Below are 16,532 nucleotides of genomic sequence, written 5' to 3' on the forward strand. Positions count from 1 at the left end.
TGACCGTGCTTTGTGGGTAGTTCCATGATTTTGGCTAGGTCACAGAAAAATGAAACTTGAAAATACTGGAGAGCTGCTCTTTATAGTGGTATGAGGGACTCAAAAGAAGATTACAGATTTTCTAGTTTTACTTCATGTAGCCTTCAAGCAGAGCTTTCTGTTTGTGGTCAGCTGCACTGAACTCCTGTAAATGCTGTGCCAGATCTGTAGCTGGTGCTGTCGGTAGCACTGGTGGTACTGATGGTAATGGATGACAGCATGAGGACTGGTGGTGTGCATCTGCATTTTGCTGGGGAAAACCTTCAGAGCCCTCTGAGATTCAGTGGACCCAGACTGTGGTCTAACTTAGATCATCAGGTACTAGCCAAAATTAAAATTTTGGTCGGTGTAGAGACTCCTGGAGCAGAGAAGCTGGATCATCTGATGTAGGGAATGCTGATAAATTTCTTTGAAAAGATCAGTCTGGATATCTTTGCTTTGCATGTGAAAGGAAGGGAATAGGTGAGAGGAACGCCAGTACTCCAAAGTTACCAATGTGGTTGCAAGAGAGAGTAGCCTCTTTCATTGGGCAGCAGCATAAACAGGAGTTGAGAAAAGGCAGGGATTCTACTGTGATTTGAAGCAATCAAACTGCAATTTAGTCCAGCATAGACTGAGCCATTAACTGCACTGTTTTCCCTGGGGTAACACCTGCCATGATTATAAAATGCCATGAATAAAATGGCACCACCTGGGAGGTTGGGGAGTTCTCTCTGAGTGGGAAGACACTTGGGCCATGACTTTCTGTAGCTCTGCAGAAGTTCATTTTGGAGACTAAAGACACTGTTTTAGCTGAGAAAAACTGGCAAAACTCCATTCAACCCCACGTTGCCATGCCGACTTTTTCTAGCAGAGGGACTATATAGAAAATGGTTTCAATTTTTAAAACCAGACCTGTGGGAAAGGTGAGAATTGTGTTGCTGCTTTAAAAGCATAGGCTCCCATAGCAAACTCTTTCTGTGGTTTGATGGCTGCATTTTGTTAGCTTTGATGTATGTTCCCACATCTCTGGGGTGTATCCAAATTGTACAGATTTATTTTAAATCTTCAATTTACAACGACAGAATGGTGAAGCAACTTTCCCACATACGTTTAAGAATCCTTTAAGAATGTTTATGCTCATGTGCAATAAATCTTTCTGAAATGTCTTGGCTTTTCTCAGTAATTGTTTTGGAAAATGCTATGTGTATTCTTAGTGCAGTAGCACGTGCCAGCTCCTCAACAAGCATAAATCAGCAAAACTACTCTTTACAAGCCACACTCCTTTATTTTAGCCATGAATTTGACCTTGTCTACCACAGCACAATTTTGTGTGCTTTAGCCAAAAGGCCATCTAAAAAGTTAATGGGTTTGGAAGCAGTTGCCTTTGTCATGAAATGAGTGAATATTCATTGAACAGTGATGAAACATTGTGCTCCTGTGTCTGGTGGATGATGTTGCATTGGAGGCAGTGGGATTCTTTGTGCTGACCTTCCCACTTAGGTCAAGACAGAGTGATTTGAGACCCCTCTACTTTCCTCCCAGCCTCCTATTTATGGTAGATTTTAGGGGCAAGCCCTTTTGGTGATGGTGCTATTTGACCTACTCATCACACTGTCGTTTCTGGTTTTGTCCCTTTCTCTCAGATCTGAGGAAAGGATAAAGAAAGCCTTTTATTCATTGCTGTCCTGGTTACTGTGGATAGATCAGATTACATGGCTGCATTATGAGGTTGCTCTGGTTTGGGTGCATGCATCCAGTATAACATAAATCCTTTCGGAGCATTTATGATGCATCCCAGGGTACTTTGACTTAGCTTTGTGATGCACCCCAACTTTGCAAACTGTGCCAGCCAAGGGCAGAGTTATGATCTTTCTAATGATCATAACTGACCCAAAGCACAGTGCTCCAGCTGGTCAGGAAAACAACCCTGGCACTGCTGTGAGGGGGACGAGAGTCTGTTGCCATATTTCATTGCAGACTGGGTGTGTATGCAACTGAGGTTTCACTGTTATCCAGCTAACCATTATTTCTGTCTTTTATAGAGGGTTTTACTAACACATTGTGTTCCTTTTTCTAGTACCTCATTACTGTATGTCCTTACTCTGAGAAATTTGGCTTATTTTTCACTAAGACTGAAGACTGTCTTATTTTTGGGCTGCTCTCATGACGACTCCTCTGTGTACGATGCAAATCCATCTTTCACAAATGTGTCATTGTTCCTTAGCCAAGGGCCCTGGGTGATTTTATGAATGCGTTAGCTGCCAATGCTATTTTGCCATTGCTGTACAAAATGCCAAAGTCTGTGAGAAGACCACAAAGCTGTGGAAGGCTGGTCCTTCAGCTCACTGCTCTCAGCATGCACTGTTAGAGGTTTGGCCCATGTGCTTTATGTGCACAGAGGGCCTGGTCAATGTTTTCAAAATTCAGATGTTTGCAAGCCTGAGCTGGTAGGAGAACAGTAACTTGTTGGGCTTGCTGTATTTTGGGATAGGATCCTGCAGGCACGGGTAGGATGCCACTGATTTCCAAACACAGGGCACATCTTCTGCCACTGTGACGTGAGCAGGGGAGGGGAGAACACAATAGTGCACCTCCTCATTGCTTTGAGAAAATAATGTATGTCATAGGCTTCCTAGTTAAAGGCTGTATAAACTCCCTGTCCCTTCTCAAAGTATAGAGTGATGTGCTGCTTTCTAGTTCTTTGCATATGAATAGCAGCAGTAAATCCTTTCCTCGATGCTCCTCCTTTTCACAGAAATATGAAATGGTGCATAATGGCATCCCAGTAATACTGTGCATTTTCCAGCACAGTCAAACACATGCAGATTTATAAAGCAAGACTTTTGACCAACGCCAAGCCACGAGGAGGCTGCCTCTCTGTCAGGGATGATCTCCCCAGCCTTCAGACAATGTATACTTCACCCACTTCTCTCTGGAATCTGCCTCCAGTAAGGAAAGCTCTTGGAGTGAATCCCTCAGTGCAGTATTTCCCTTAATTTTTATTACTAGGCTCTGATACAGTTAACTGACACGAAAAACAGGCATGGGCATCCTGCTTGTTTGAGGAGGCGTGCATGTGTAAGAAGGCTCAAGAGCACCAGCTCTACCACTTGAGGTCAGAATTAACTCTAAGCACCACATGTAAGTCCGTGGGTTAGCTCCTCAGGTTGTGTAAATCTCAACGGAAGCAGAGCATTGTGTTGGTTTTACACCAGATGAAGATCTAGCCTCTTACATCACTTCAGCCTGCCTGTGCCTGGAGCTCTGCCAGTACCAATGCAGATGGCCTGCAGATCTTGGGATCTCAGGATGGCAGTGAGCTCCCAGCCAGGCTTGGAGGGGACTGCTCTCTGCTTCAGAAATCTGCAGTGCAGGTCTGGCACTGGAACAGTGCTCTCTGCCTTTTTACATGGTGATTCTGCAGAGCTAATGCTGAGCTTTTGTATTCTACTGGGGCTGTGTGGGGCCCAATTATGTATAAATATATATATGGGTATATATATATACACACACACACACCCTCCTCCAAGAGAGCAGGTAGATCTCTGTCATAATGTTGTTATTAGCAGCACAACAAAACTGGCTGCACTGCTACTATATGGCAAAGATTTGGGATTTTATTAAATCCCCATCCTTCTTTGAGGACTGGTCCTCCAAGCAGGTGATCTAATCCTGAGCTGCTCGTGGAGTTTCCGAGGAAGGAAAAGCCCAGGAGGATTTAAAACTTTCCAGGAAGTGCAAGGGTAGTCAGATCCAAACCCCAAGGTTCAGCATAGCTCAAGGCACTTGTCCTTTTTCAGAGCTATTGAAGAAGGAGCCTTGATGTCCCCTTGCAGCTGTGTGGCAAACTCAACAGCAAGGGTTCAACCCAGCCTGCACTGGAGATGCAGATTCACAGCAGTGAGCTCTGCTTTGGCCCAAGGATTTGGAGGGAGAAGAGAGGAGCTATTTCTATCCCTTGTCCTTTCCAGGCCAATTTCTCCCCTTGGAGAAGGGAAAACAGAGCCCCTCTTGGGGTCCTCACAGAAAAGGCAGCTCTTACCTTCTCCATGATCCTGTCAATCTGGCGGTTCTGTGTGTCGATCTCGTTGCCCATGTCCAAGGCCATGTGACGTAAGTTGCCAATGATGCCGCTGACCTGCTCCAGGTTCTCATCCATTTCATTTTCCCGGGCATCGTTTGTTACCCTGGGAAAAAAACCCCAATTCTTTAAAGCACAGACAGGAGACTCCCCCTAAAACCGGGATTCACCCAAAACCTCCACTGCATCCTCCATCGCTTGTCACCTGAGGAGCAGGCTGCTGTGCTCAGCTTTGAACAAAATAGATTCATGAGTAGATAACCAGAAAAATGTTACATGCTTATTTTTTGGGTATTGGGCTCAGTTGTCTGGGGTATCGATGCTCTGTTTATAATGCTCGTGTCTCCTGTGGGTAGAGGTGTTGCTGTCTGAGCTTGCCTGTACCACATGCTGCACCCCTCTGCAGTGATCATCCTTCCCAAAAAATGAAAGGGTGCTCCATTAACATTGTGTGTGGTTAGCATTCATGGGAGGTGCTGGAAGGTAGTGGAATTACAGTGATAGCAGCTCCCCTCCTTGGGCTGCAGAGAGCTAATGAGCACTGTCCAGTCCTTGTATGCTTGGGGTCACAGAGATAGCGGGGAAGAGGTGCTTCAGCTGTGAAAATCCTGACCTAGCATCCTATTTCATTAACTGCATTTCTAGTGAAAGACAGAAGCAGCTTCTCTCAGATTTACTGGCTTTAGTAAAGATCATTTATCTCTCATTCTTAGCACCATCTTGTGCAGTTGCTTTTTGGAAGGAAAAGCTTGTGCCTGAGCCAAGGCCCAGTTCAGCTCTCCAGTGACTGAAGAGGCAGGTGGTGACTGATGCTGGGAAAAGCAAGGTCCATTGGTGCTGCTCAGAAAATTCCTACTTTGAGCCTCTTATGCAGTTTGTGTTCATGTAGGTGCCCAAAGGGTGCTCCAGGCTATTTGCAGAACAATCATGGTGCGGCGTAACTTCCTTCACTGCTATTTATTATCATGCCCCAGCCTTCATTTTGGTGAGGCTGCCATCCAGAAATTAAAAAAAAAAGTGAATGGCAGACCCATCAAACTTAAATGGCAACCCATCCCACGCTGCAGATTGCATGACAGCTTTGTTTCTATCACACTGATTTCCCTTTATCACAGCAGCCAAAGAAATAAGTGGATAATAGTTTTTGGAAAGATAATTACTTATTAAACTAGTGTCCTTAATCTTCAGAGATCAAAGCTTTGCCTACTGGTATGCTGATAGCATTGTCTGCTAAATACATGCCCCATAAGCTCTGTAATCAGTAGGTACTTTGTGCTGGATCCCTGTGGGGCTGCCTTTAATGTTGCTGTGTGCATCAAACTGGCTTTGATTTGAGAGCTCAGGGATTCCCACTCTGTTCCTCCATAGCTGTGGCCTCCCAGCAGCTGAGGAATGGGACATCATTCCCCATGCAGTGAGGTTTTGAGGACACTCATGAGCAGGGAGGGGGTGCACCTCTAGTTTAAAGTGTTCTTCAGGTTCTGAGCTTGGCTCGGTGCTTTGGCAGGAAGCCTGAGGCATTTTTGTTGCTGAAAAGAAAGGGAGGGCTGCTGGATGCTTTGGTACATCTTCTGGCAAGGATGGATAATGGGCAATACACGCCTTGAGACATAATGGCAATAAACTAGTGTTTATCTGACACTTCATTTCTGAGGCATTTGACAAGTGTCATTAGTGAGACCTGTGATAAGGCCCCCAGGACAAGCATTCACACAGGGAGCTGGAGTGCTGAGGACAATGCTGCCTAGCCATGGCTGTCTGCACCCTCACAGTGCTGCTGTGAAATAAATAAACAGACTTCATTTCTAGTTTATTATTACCCAAATCTGGGTAGTCTCAAAAAGAAAGGTTTGGGCTTATGTTTTCAAGCATCTTCTGGTTCTCAGGACCAAGACCCTTCCAGGATTTCCAGCAAGGTCACCATCCTTTGCACTAGAGCTCAGGTGACCCTCAGGCCCAGGAGAAGTCCCTGGACGCAGTAAACCTTTAGGACGTGCCTTAGTCACCATCAACTTGAAACCGAGCACCACTTGGTGGAAAACCCTGGCTCTATCCCATTACCCAGCACCTCTGAAGGAGTTAATGAGCACCACAGAGCTCATGACCATATGGAAGCAATCTAAATATATCAGTGACAAGGAGAGCAGAGAGAAAACAGTGGATAAAAAGGCTCACCTGCGGATAAAGCCACCACTGATGGCCATCTGCTCCCGTTCATCTACAACACGTGCAGGCTGGCTGGCTACAACACCATCCTGATTATTGCCCCAGGCCTTTTTGTAAGCATCGCTTGATTTAAGCCTATGCGAGAAAGATGATGAGTAACAAAGCTCCAAGTGCACAAGGACAAACGCAAAACTCTTTACCTCTCCAAGCTAAAAGCTGAATCAAGCACATGAGTTTTCAGATAGAGGGTCATTGTTTGTATACCGATATATCATAACCCTGAATAAAAGGAGGGGGTGGGTTTTTTGCTTATTTTTTACTTTACTGCCACAACAGTGATGGTCAGAGGTTTGGTTTCCAATAGGGTGAATTGCAGTTGTCAGGTCTACAACATTGCACACAGGATTTTGGATGTTGACTTAGTTTCCAGAATGAAGGAAAATTAAAAAAAAAAGAAAAAAAGAAAAAAAAAAGGAAAAAGAAGAGAAGAAATACAGATAAGTAGAAAACATTGTTTCATTTCAGTGACACATGTTTTGACATCAAACACAGAGGACGTACTGGCAGACAGACATAAAAACAGAACTGCCAAGTATAGTGTGTACATCACATCACAGCAACACACCCTCTTAGAGAAAAACAGATTTGGCTACAATTTAACTTTTTGCTATGCAGAATATTTGGCTTCTGATGATATTTTTTCAATATGGATGTGGCATAATAGGCATTAAAAGCCACTGACCTTTCCCAAGGTGATTTGGGAATGATTTTATCATAGGGATCATTAGATTTTTCAAATAATATATCGGTACTTGAAAATAGTAATCATACATCGACAGTTGATGTACAAACCTTTGTCCACAGAGACAAAAAGTAAAATAGGCAGAAGTGAAATGAGTGCAGAAGAAAATAAAAGATACAAGCAATCTAGCATCAGAAAGGGAAATTTTTCTACGTTTTTCTTCATGCACCAGCTACAGGCATGAATAAGAAGTAAAGCATTCTCACTAAGCACAGTTGCCCCAATAGTTCATCATACCCTCAATGCATCAGCAGTAACAGCCTTCACAATAAGCAAGACACAGGCAAAAAAGGATCATCACTTCCTTCAGGACTTTTAGACCACAGGACTTCAAAAATAGCCTGGCAACTTGTTATATTTGTATTTTGTGGCAATTACATTAACCTGCAGAGAGCCATTTTTGACTGAGCTGCCGTGGATAGAAAACTGAAATTCAGGCACCCCTAGAGTGGAAAATTGACATGTGCAGCCTATTTAGGGCTGCTGTCATTGGGGTCAGCAGACAAATTGAGCATTTAACAGGGGAATGTAAGGATTTGGAGTCCACGGGTATATGTTTGTCATTTTATTCTGGAAATGGGTCTGTTTCCAACAAAACCACTAGGAGCTGCAAATCTCTGTGGTTTCCCTGTTCCCTGGTCAGCCCCAATCAGTCCTATAAACAGCCCTGTGGCTTGGATTTTGGGGAAGGAACTGAACGTGCTTCTGGGAGATTTGGGAGAGGACATGACAAACCCATCTCTGGTGTCATGTTCTCTCCATGCCCCCCAAAGCAGCTCAGTTTTCAATGAGTTTGAAGATGTGTTGTATGATCCAATATAGAATTAAAATATAGATTAAAAGAGGATCTTTCCTACTCATCTGTTCTCTTGCTTATTTCCTATTAAAGTTTGTGAAGACTTAAAAATATGATGGTTGGCTTGTTTCATTTTAGTTCTCTGAAACTATACATCAGCTTTGGCATTTCTAAAATGCCTGAAAGTAATTCTCTTGCTGCAGATACATTTACAGGGTTTTGCCTGTTCTTTGGACCTATGCAACTTTGTCAGTGAGACAGTTTCTGTGTTTGAGGTAAATGACTTTATACACCCAGAATCTGATCTCTTGTGGACTTCCAATTAAAGTCAAAGGTGGAGCCTGGATCTGCTCATGATAATAGGAGTTGTCCTTTCGAATGCAACCTGGTAAAAGTTCCATGCTGTGGGCATTTTCAATCTCCTTAGAATGTAGGATCAAGCTTTACATATTTTTAAGGCTCAGAGAACTGTACTTTCACTGTATATCATGGTAGAGGTACATGTGAAGTGGATAATCTTTTTATAAATATATGCCATTAATCTCCCACCAGCCACAAGAGCTTTAGGGGATCATGGTGGTTCTGATGCCCAGAGCTGTATGGATTTCTCTCTCTCCCACACTCCACTCCTCAGAACATCACCTTATCTGTACCAGGGGGGTCCTAGCTTAGTGACTCAGGGAACAGTCTCTAAAACCATTCTTCATCCATCCTCTGAGCATTGGTTAGCAATGCTGCTCTCTGAAATATGACTCCAGACTGATAGGGTCAGAATGGCTTGGAGTAGGGAAGAGGCCCCTTCACAAATTCATGTCCCCTCCATCTCCTGTAGAATCATTCTGTTCTTGCAGCATGACGCTGCAGCCATAGTGAAGTGCCAAATGTTTTAGTGCCACGTGCCAGGTGCTAATCCCACTGCTGTCACATGTCTGGCTGTCAGTTCTGAGTTTTACAGCTCCTGCAGTGTGGGAGATGTGAAGTTTCAGCTGCAGCTCTTGTGCACCAGCTCGTCTGGTGCAGGACAGCAAGGGCTACGGCCTGTCAGAGCTCACAGTGCTTGCAGAAGGGGTGTATGCAGCCCTTCCCATTCCTCCTGCCCCCTCTCCCATTGCACAGCAAGGCTATAATCATTCTGGGCAAAATGTTTACCTCAAAAAAGTGTTCAGGGCTTGGTACACAGAAGTAAAATACCTGAGGCGGTATCTGCATTGTGTCCCAAGGGAATTAACTTCAAAATAAATGTGACTGATAAGGCAAAACCCTAGCCCTGCTCTTCTGATTTTTGTCAAAATACCCCATGAACTCTATGACAGCTCTCTTTCTTTTTTTTTTTTTTTTTGATAACTGGGGAAGGATCAGGCTTTGGCTGTGAACAAATTTCACGTAGAAAGGGAATTTAATACTACAGCAACACTTCTCTCTGCTTTGTCTCCTGCACGATATGTGGCCAACCATTTAGGAATGTTTTCACTGCAACCTAGTTTCATGCCTACTCACTGCATGCTGGATTTGCCATTCCTCAAGGACTTTGGGTTGGTCCCCAGTTTCCTACACCCACATAACCGCACATCACATTTTCATTTGGCATTTAAAACAAGCTTGGCATTACTTGGAGGACGGTTTCGTTCAAGTGTGATGGCATGCAAGCAAATTCAATGCATTTCAACATTTCTGCTTAGTGTACGTGCTACCCAAATGAAAGAAATTTGGCTTGTTGAGGTTTTGTCAAATTTTTTGCCTGTGGCAGGATGAAAACCATTTCAAGTTGGGTTCCAATCATGAAACGTCACATCTCTTTCAAGATCTCATCAAGGACTATTTCTGCTGAACAACAAAAAAAGCTCTGATTTTCATCCACAATTTGGAACAATGTTTAGTAAGACCTCTTCTGCATTTGTTCAGCTCTTTTGTTTATGAAACTTGTTTGTGAAAATAAGTTTCAAAATTTAGAGTGTCCAGGAATAAGGTAGCCCCAAGTGTTTTTGTCCGCTGGAAAATGGACTCAGTACCACTCAGTACACTTTGTGTAAAATGTTGAAACTTTTACCATTAAAAGGTGTCAACAGTGAAGCTTTCACTGCAGTATGCCTGATTTTAATGCATCTACAGTAATTCCCAGTCAGTTGTCTATGCTATGAAATGAATGCATTTGAACCAGAATCGTTCTTTCTGCATGCCACATGCTCATCCTGTCCATGTGCCTAGCAAGGATGAGCTTCACAAGGCCTTTGGGATCAGCCTTAAGTGCTCAAAGAGATGAGGCAGGCAGCACCTACTTGTTACATGGACAGACACAAAGACCACAGAATTTTCCTAGGTCCGTCAAATTCTTTTCTGCTTCTTTCATGTCCTTATTGATTTGGTCCATTCCCTCTTCGATGCGTTCCAGTTGTTCTGATTAAACACAAGTATTTTATCCCCACAGAATGAAGCAGATGGAAAAGGACAAAGAAAAAAAAGACAAAAACTTCAGACATTCACTGTGACAAAAAACTGGACACCACATAGCAGAGCCGGTACCCAGTACCTACTTGTTACAAGGACATATGAAAAGGCCACAGCATTTCCCTAAATCTTTTAAATTTTTCTCGGCCTCCTTCATGTCTTGGTTGATATGGTTCATGCCTTCTTCAACACGATCGAGTTGTTCTGGTCAGGACAAAGGGATGACAGTGTGGAATGAATTGTATTTTTGTTTGTTTGATTTTGTCTTCAACAGAACATGAAAAATGACCATGTAGAACTGAGTTAATAATGACATTACAATGCATTAATCTGAGCTGATGCATTGCTGAAAGGATGTATGCTGCATTGGATGCTGAAGATTTTTTTTTTATTAGTATGGGAAGAGTAAAACAAAGGAGAAATTTATTTGAAATATATTAATATAAACAAGATGTAATGATGTAGAAAGGAAGGGTTATAAAGTTCAAGGTCCAGAAACATAATACAATACATCAACTTACTAAGACACAGTGACATCCAGGAGAAAGAAAGATAGTGTTATTATTTTGCATTATGTATGTTAATATTAGAGAAAAGAAGTCCTTCCATGGAAAACGCTTCTGTTACTTATGCTTACAAATGCCTCAGAATTAGGTGGGTTTGGGCAGCACAGCTGCTGTGGCTAGTGAGTGAGAGAGCTGGTAGTTAGTGGTAGTGGTAAATGGAGCAAGCTGTTAGGGCTTGTGTCCAGGGACCCTTTATTCCAGAGGCTGAGGAAACAGACCTGTCACTTTCACTGGTGCTGGATATTGATCTCTAGCCTGAGTGTGGCCTCAGGGCTGGTTTTCTTCCCCGTGTGGGTGCTGCAAATCAGGAGTAACCTCAGTGAGCAGGAACAACTGAAACCACTCCGGGATGCTCTCTGTGAGAGGGTCACCGGCTGTGGTGCTCCTTGTCTCTGGCCTCAAGGGACCTTATGGAAACAGGCATTGGGTGAACAGGCATGTCTTCAGTGGGGTCACTTCTGCTTTGCTCCAGGACAAGTTAAGAAGCACCAGGCCCAAAAACCAGCCAAATATAGACCCTAACTCTCTGCTGGCATTAAAACAAAATTTGGCATATTTCCACCTAAGGCTGATGGGTTTTCTTAGTGACTTGGTTTTCTAAGTGACTTGGTCTTAATGTGTTAATTTTTTTCACTTTTAAAGCTGGGAAAAATGTCCTAGAAGAACAGAATGCCATGACATAAAAGTATAGGAACAGGATTCTCCACTGAGGTAAACATATATGGACCCAATTGGATCGAGTGTCTTGTGTGGAGTCTGCAGTAGGGACAGCATTTTACATGGGATTTACATTTTACACCATTTGTTCCCAAAGGATAGATTCAGATACTACCCAGAATCAAAAAGGTACTTGGAGTGGCATTTCAATCCATTAAAAATTGTAACTGTACCTAACAAGGAAAACTAAAGCAGTCCCGGTAAAATACAAACACATCCCTAGTCCCCATATGGAATAGAAAAACACTGAATTAGACTGTAGAGGAAGGAACTAAGAGCACTGGTTATAGAAGGAATTTAATGTCATCCCTGATGTTAACTGAGTCCTCTTCAGAAAAATAAAAGAGAAAGAAAATTTTAGAAGAAAAATCATATGCATATTGATGTCAGTAAAAAGCTCCTCTTAACTTCATTGAGAACATGAAGATGCCTAATTTCTTACTCGGGTTTTTAATAACAATTGAGGTTTAGCTTTTCAAAGCTTTCTGGGGGGTTTAGATGCCCATTTCCCATTAAAATTAATTTTATTTAATTAATTTTAATAGGAAACAGGGACCTCGGTCCTCGAGAGGCTAGAAAATCCTAGGCTAAATTATTCAAGCTGGAATAGTTCAAGTATTGAACTTGTACTCTTTGTTTAATTCTTCCATGACACTGGGCTTTGAGAAGGAGAGGTGCCATGTCAGTATAGTGAGATTCATCTGTCTTTCTGCTGTCAGTTCTCATTCTCCTCAGCTGGATGGACCTCTCTCCTGGTCCCACGGGAGTTATTGTTCCCAAATCCAAGGATATATTTAGAGGATCAGAGTCACTTGGCAGTGCCCTCTAAAGGGCACACACTGTGTAAGCAAAGGATTGGGAAACAGAGAAGGAAACCTGAGAGATGGGCTGTACAAGATCAGCCAGGTAAACTGCTGAGCTGAGCCAGAAAAGCAAGGTTGGATTGTCTCAATGCATGTGTAATGTAGGCTTCAGCAGAAGTTTGGTTGGTGTCCGTAGGCACAGATTGTCACTCTCATCAGAAATGTGAGTCTGTGGCAGAAGGGGACAGCCCTCCCTGTGCTCCTGCTCCGGGGCTGGGCAACGCTTGCTCTGGCTCTGGGGAGCAGCTGTGGCACTGTGAGCTGCCTTTGGTGCTGCTTCATGCAGCGTGATGCGATTTGCTGCACTTCTGTCTCAGGCTCCCAGCTCCTGCTTCCAAGCACTGCAGAGCCCCTTGGCAGCTAAGGAACGGCTGGACCCACATGTGCATTTTGACTCTGGGGAACATGGCAGGCATCTGATCTTTCTTCCACTGATTTTCCTGCTAGTGCTTCTCTAACCTGGTCTGTCCAGTAGCAAAAGCCGGGTTCACTCTGCATGGGTCAGTCCTAGATCTGGTGCCACTGGTAGCTCTCAGTGGAAGCAATTCTCCTTGCCCAGATGCACATTTTCTAAAGCCATGTATGTAACAGGTCCTTTTGAACTGTCTTTACCTGTTCTCTGTTCTGCCTCAATAAATGAGTGCTTATTGAACAGTATATTTGACATAACTCAAAGACTTCCATTTTAACTACAGTCCTCATTAGAAGCTTGTCTTTATTTATCCTACCTCAGGATTTGTGTTTGATGCCTGGACTATTGCTGAATAGGAAAGGGAGCCACAACTCATTTATCTTCCATTAAAGGAAACCTCATCATATAAAAAAACCCATGTCATATTTGCAGCCCAGAAGTCTAGACAGCTGGCTGCTGGTCCTAAAACCACTTGCTAGTTGTTAACATCGTGGGCTGGATTGTTAACTGGTTTGAGTCAGCATAGTTATGCTGGCTTTGTGGAGCCATGCCAATTTATACCTGTCAAAGATCTGGTCCCACAAGCAAGGAATTAGATTCATGAGTCTAACCACAATTATTGAGGCATAAATATTATAGTGGAATTAACTTAATGGGGTCACTCTGGATTTGTTTTGGTATAACTGCTATTAAACTGTGGCCCAGAATGAATCACTGCCGGTAGGAAATCAGAAGGCAATCGAGAGGTTAATTTAATGTCTGTTTCCATAGATCTTCCCTATTCCAACGTTCTGTGCTGTATTAAAGGTTTTAGGGAAGACAGTTTGTTGGCATACATTGCCATGAACCTACGCAAATTCACGCCTACAAGAGATAATGTCTTTTGTCTTCCATTTAGAGAAGCCCGTCAAGGTCAGAGTTTGAACATCTTTTGACAGTTTGTTGCAATATTATTTGAATAAGCTGCACCTATATGTTTATGTATGATATATGATATATACCTAAGAGAATTGATGTCTGGAAGCAGAATACACATCAGAGGTATATTTCATTGTGATTTCCTTCATTTTTTTCCCCTCTGGAAAATGCTGCAACTCTTTTTGTATCTTGATGTCTGAGAATATCACTTTCATTTCAAGGTAGTGACCATAAATCTTCTTCCAGATCTCACAGCAAACTAATGCCTATCTTAAGGCACAAACGAATAGATTTTTACCTGTATCATTATACTTGTGAATTACTCCTGTAAAGTAACTGGGGGAACACAAGCTAGTCCTGTTAGTTTTATCATAGCATTGTGACCATTTGCCAGTGGGTTTTTGCCAGGATCTCCTGTACCATCCTGGCAATTCCCCATCCTGTGACTGATCTAGGGAAGTGGCCGGGGCAGGGAAGCTGTAGCAAGGGCATCTCTCAGCTGCTCCTGTGGTGTCTTGAGCAAAAAAAAGCTGCAAAAGCATCTTACAGGGCATTGGTAGCAAGACCAGCACAGAGCAAGTGTGGTGTTGCTTCACCTTTGCATCCTCATCTATAATTTCTAATAAATATTCCTTGGCTGATGTCCAGGGTCTGGGGCCTGTGCTTGAATGTCAGCTAATGCCTGTGGAGGCTGGAACTTGCTCCTTTGCCTGGAGTATTGTGCAGCAAGCAATTCCCCCCAAGGCCAATTTTAATAAGAAAAAAAGGAAGAAAACACAAAGGACATTTTAAGAACACATGGCAATCATAATTGCATACAAGAGGGTTTAATTTGAGACTCAGCAGATGAACTATTTCCAATGCTAGGCCATCATCCTGTTTTCCATGAAGGAGAATCATACTGGAGTGTGGCCTGTGGGACAGCCTTTTCAGAGATCTGAGCTCTGACCTAGCTGTGCTCTGGAAGGCACTGCTGGGCACAGGCACCTGTGGAACAAAGCTGGAGGGGAGAGCTGCGAGCCCACGTGGAGCTCTGCTAAAAATAACAGGAGACAAAGGCACAACCTGCTTTGTGGGGCTTCATCTGTCTTCTATTCTGTGCTACGATTTCAGCATAATTAATACTATCTTCCCTGGGAAAACTGCAGTAGCTGTTAGTCCCCTTTCATTTTGCTAATTAGCCATAACATACAAAACCCACAGCTCCTGCAAAAGCAGTGGAGGTCAGCTCGCATGTGTGCCAGTGCTTTTGTTTGTGGGATTGCCCAGTTATTTCCAAGTTTTATCTCCTTTATAAGCTTGATCTGGAGTAAGATCTGATAGGTAGATTAATCTGCTCCCCATGTTCCCCAGCAATGCTGTTTGTGCATTCATGGCGCAAGGAGAAAATTCCAATTGCACTGACATTTTCTTTGTCTCTTATTAAAGTTGTGGCTATTCCTCTGTCTTGTCTTGGATGAAAAATTACTGCGCTGCTGCTGTTGTTATTGGAAAAGTTTTTCCCCTGCACCTCATTTGGAATACAAGAACAAAATTCTTCTGTAATGAACTGCATGAGGACATCACCACACAAAAAATGTCCTTGAAGGTCCAAATCATTAACCCGGCTATGATGTCCAGTAATGGGAGTTTCCTATGGATGAACAGAGTTACCAGCCTGGAACCTTTTCTGTGTTAGCACTTCAGGTTTACCTTCATATCTACACTTTGTACTATTAGTTTCATTTCTACCGTTTGCTTTTAGCCAAAATACATCCAAATATTAACATTTGTCTAAGTTAGCATGTTTTAAAAAGGCAGAGGAATTGCCATTGCTCAATAATCCTTTGCAGCATTTATTTTTCCATGTAAAATACAAGTATTTTAGTTTAAAGGGTTATATATATATATATATATATATATATATATATATATATATATATATATATATATTTATATCATTAATTAAGGGAGCTTTACTCAAGGCCAGATTAAAAAAATGTAAGCATTGTGGATGTACATGGTCTGGGAATGACTTTCTTAGTGATGGGAAAAAACCCAGCAAGGAAAATCTAAACTCCTGGCTCCTTCCTGTGGGCTCCCCAGGGGAAGAGCTGTGTTCCACTGGTTTGGGTGACAATACCGGACCCAAAAAATGGTTACTCTTGGTATCGCAGAGGGGCTACTCAGGTCCCCATTCTTCAGAGGACACTGGAAGAGCCTCTAGCTTTCATGGGAGTGCATCCTCTGTAACCTGCTGTGCAGCCAGCTGTGCTAAACCTTTGGGCAAGAGCAGCTATCCAGGCTGGCTTTCTTGTACAAATACCTGGCATTGGGAAATTACCTTGGCTTACTGCCTTTATGATCCCGGAGACTTCTGCTCACTGATACCAGAAAATCAGTTCTGCTTTGCACTATTTGGGTTGAATTGGCTCAGAAAGGTTTTTCCATGTAAGGTCTGTTTAACTTCAAAACAAGCAATTTTGTAAGGAAACCTAGAAATAGAGCTTCCAGCAAGTGCAGAGATTAGATCTTCTGCCTGCCACCCACTAGAAAGATCAATGTCATGTTTTCTGTATATTTAACACCTAATAATCTTAAGTGACTTGTGCAGTCAGCTGCAAAGAGATCACATGGCAGTGTTAGCAAATGATTTCCTTAATCTGATAATCTGCTGAGACATGCGTGAGCTGCACACATTGCACTAATTACAAAGGTTCAAAGCCATCATTAGTGTATTTTGCCCAGTAGTGCAAGTCCTTTATC

At 42.9% G+C, this 16,532-nt stretch overlaps 1 protein-coding gene across 2 annotated transcripts in view; it reads right to left on the reverse strand.

Moving 5' to 3' along the window:
- SNAP25 (synaptosome associated protein 25) overlaps positions 1-16,532 on the reverse strand; it is a 61,714-nt gene that overhangs the window by 1,402 nt on the left and 43,780 nt on the right. The window contains exons 5-7 of one of the 2 annotated variants that reach the window (XM_058020990.1): positions 10,398-10,515; positions 6,278-6,403; positions 4,064-4,208 (exon numbers count right to left, since the gene is read on the reverse strand). In XM_058020990.1, the coding sequence (XP_057876973.1) occupies positions 4,064-4,208; positions 6,278-6,403; positions 10,398-10,515 (389 nt within the window). Of the gene's footprint in view, positions 1-4,063; positions 4,209-6,277; positions 6,404-10,142; positions 10,261-10,397; positions 10,516-16,532 lie in introns of both variants that reach the window. The other variant, XM_058020989.1, reaches the window with a different exon arrangement.

Source organism: Melospiza georgiana, chromosome 3 (genome assembly GCF_028018845.1).
Source record: "Melospiza georgiana isolate bMelGeo1 chromosome 3, bMelGeo1.pri, whole genome shotgun sequence".
NCBI lineage: Eukaryota > Metazoa > Chordata > Aves > Passeriformes > Passerellidae > Melospiza > Melospiza georgiana.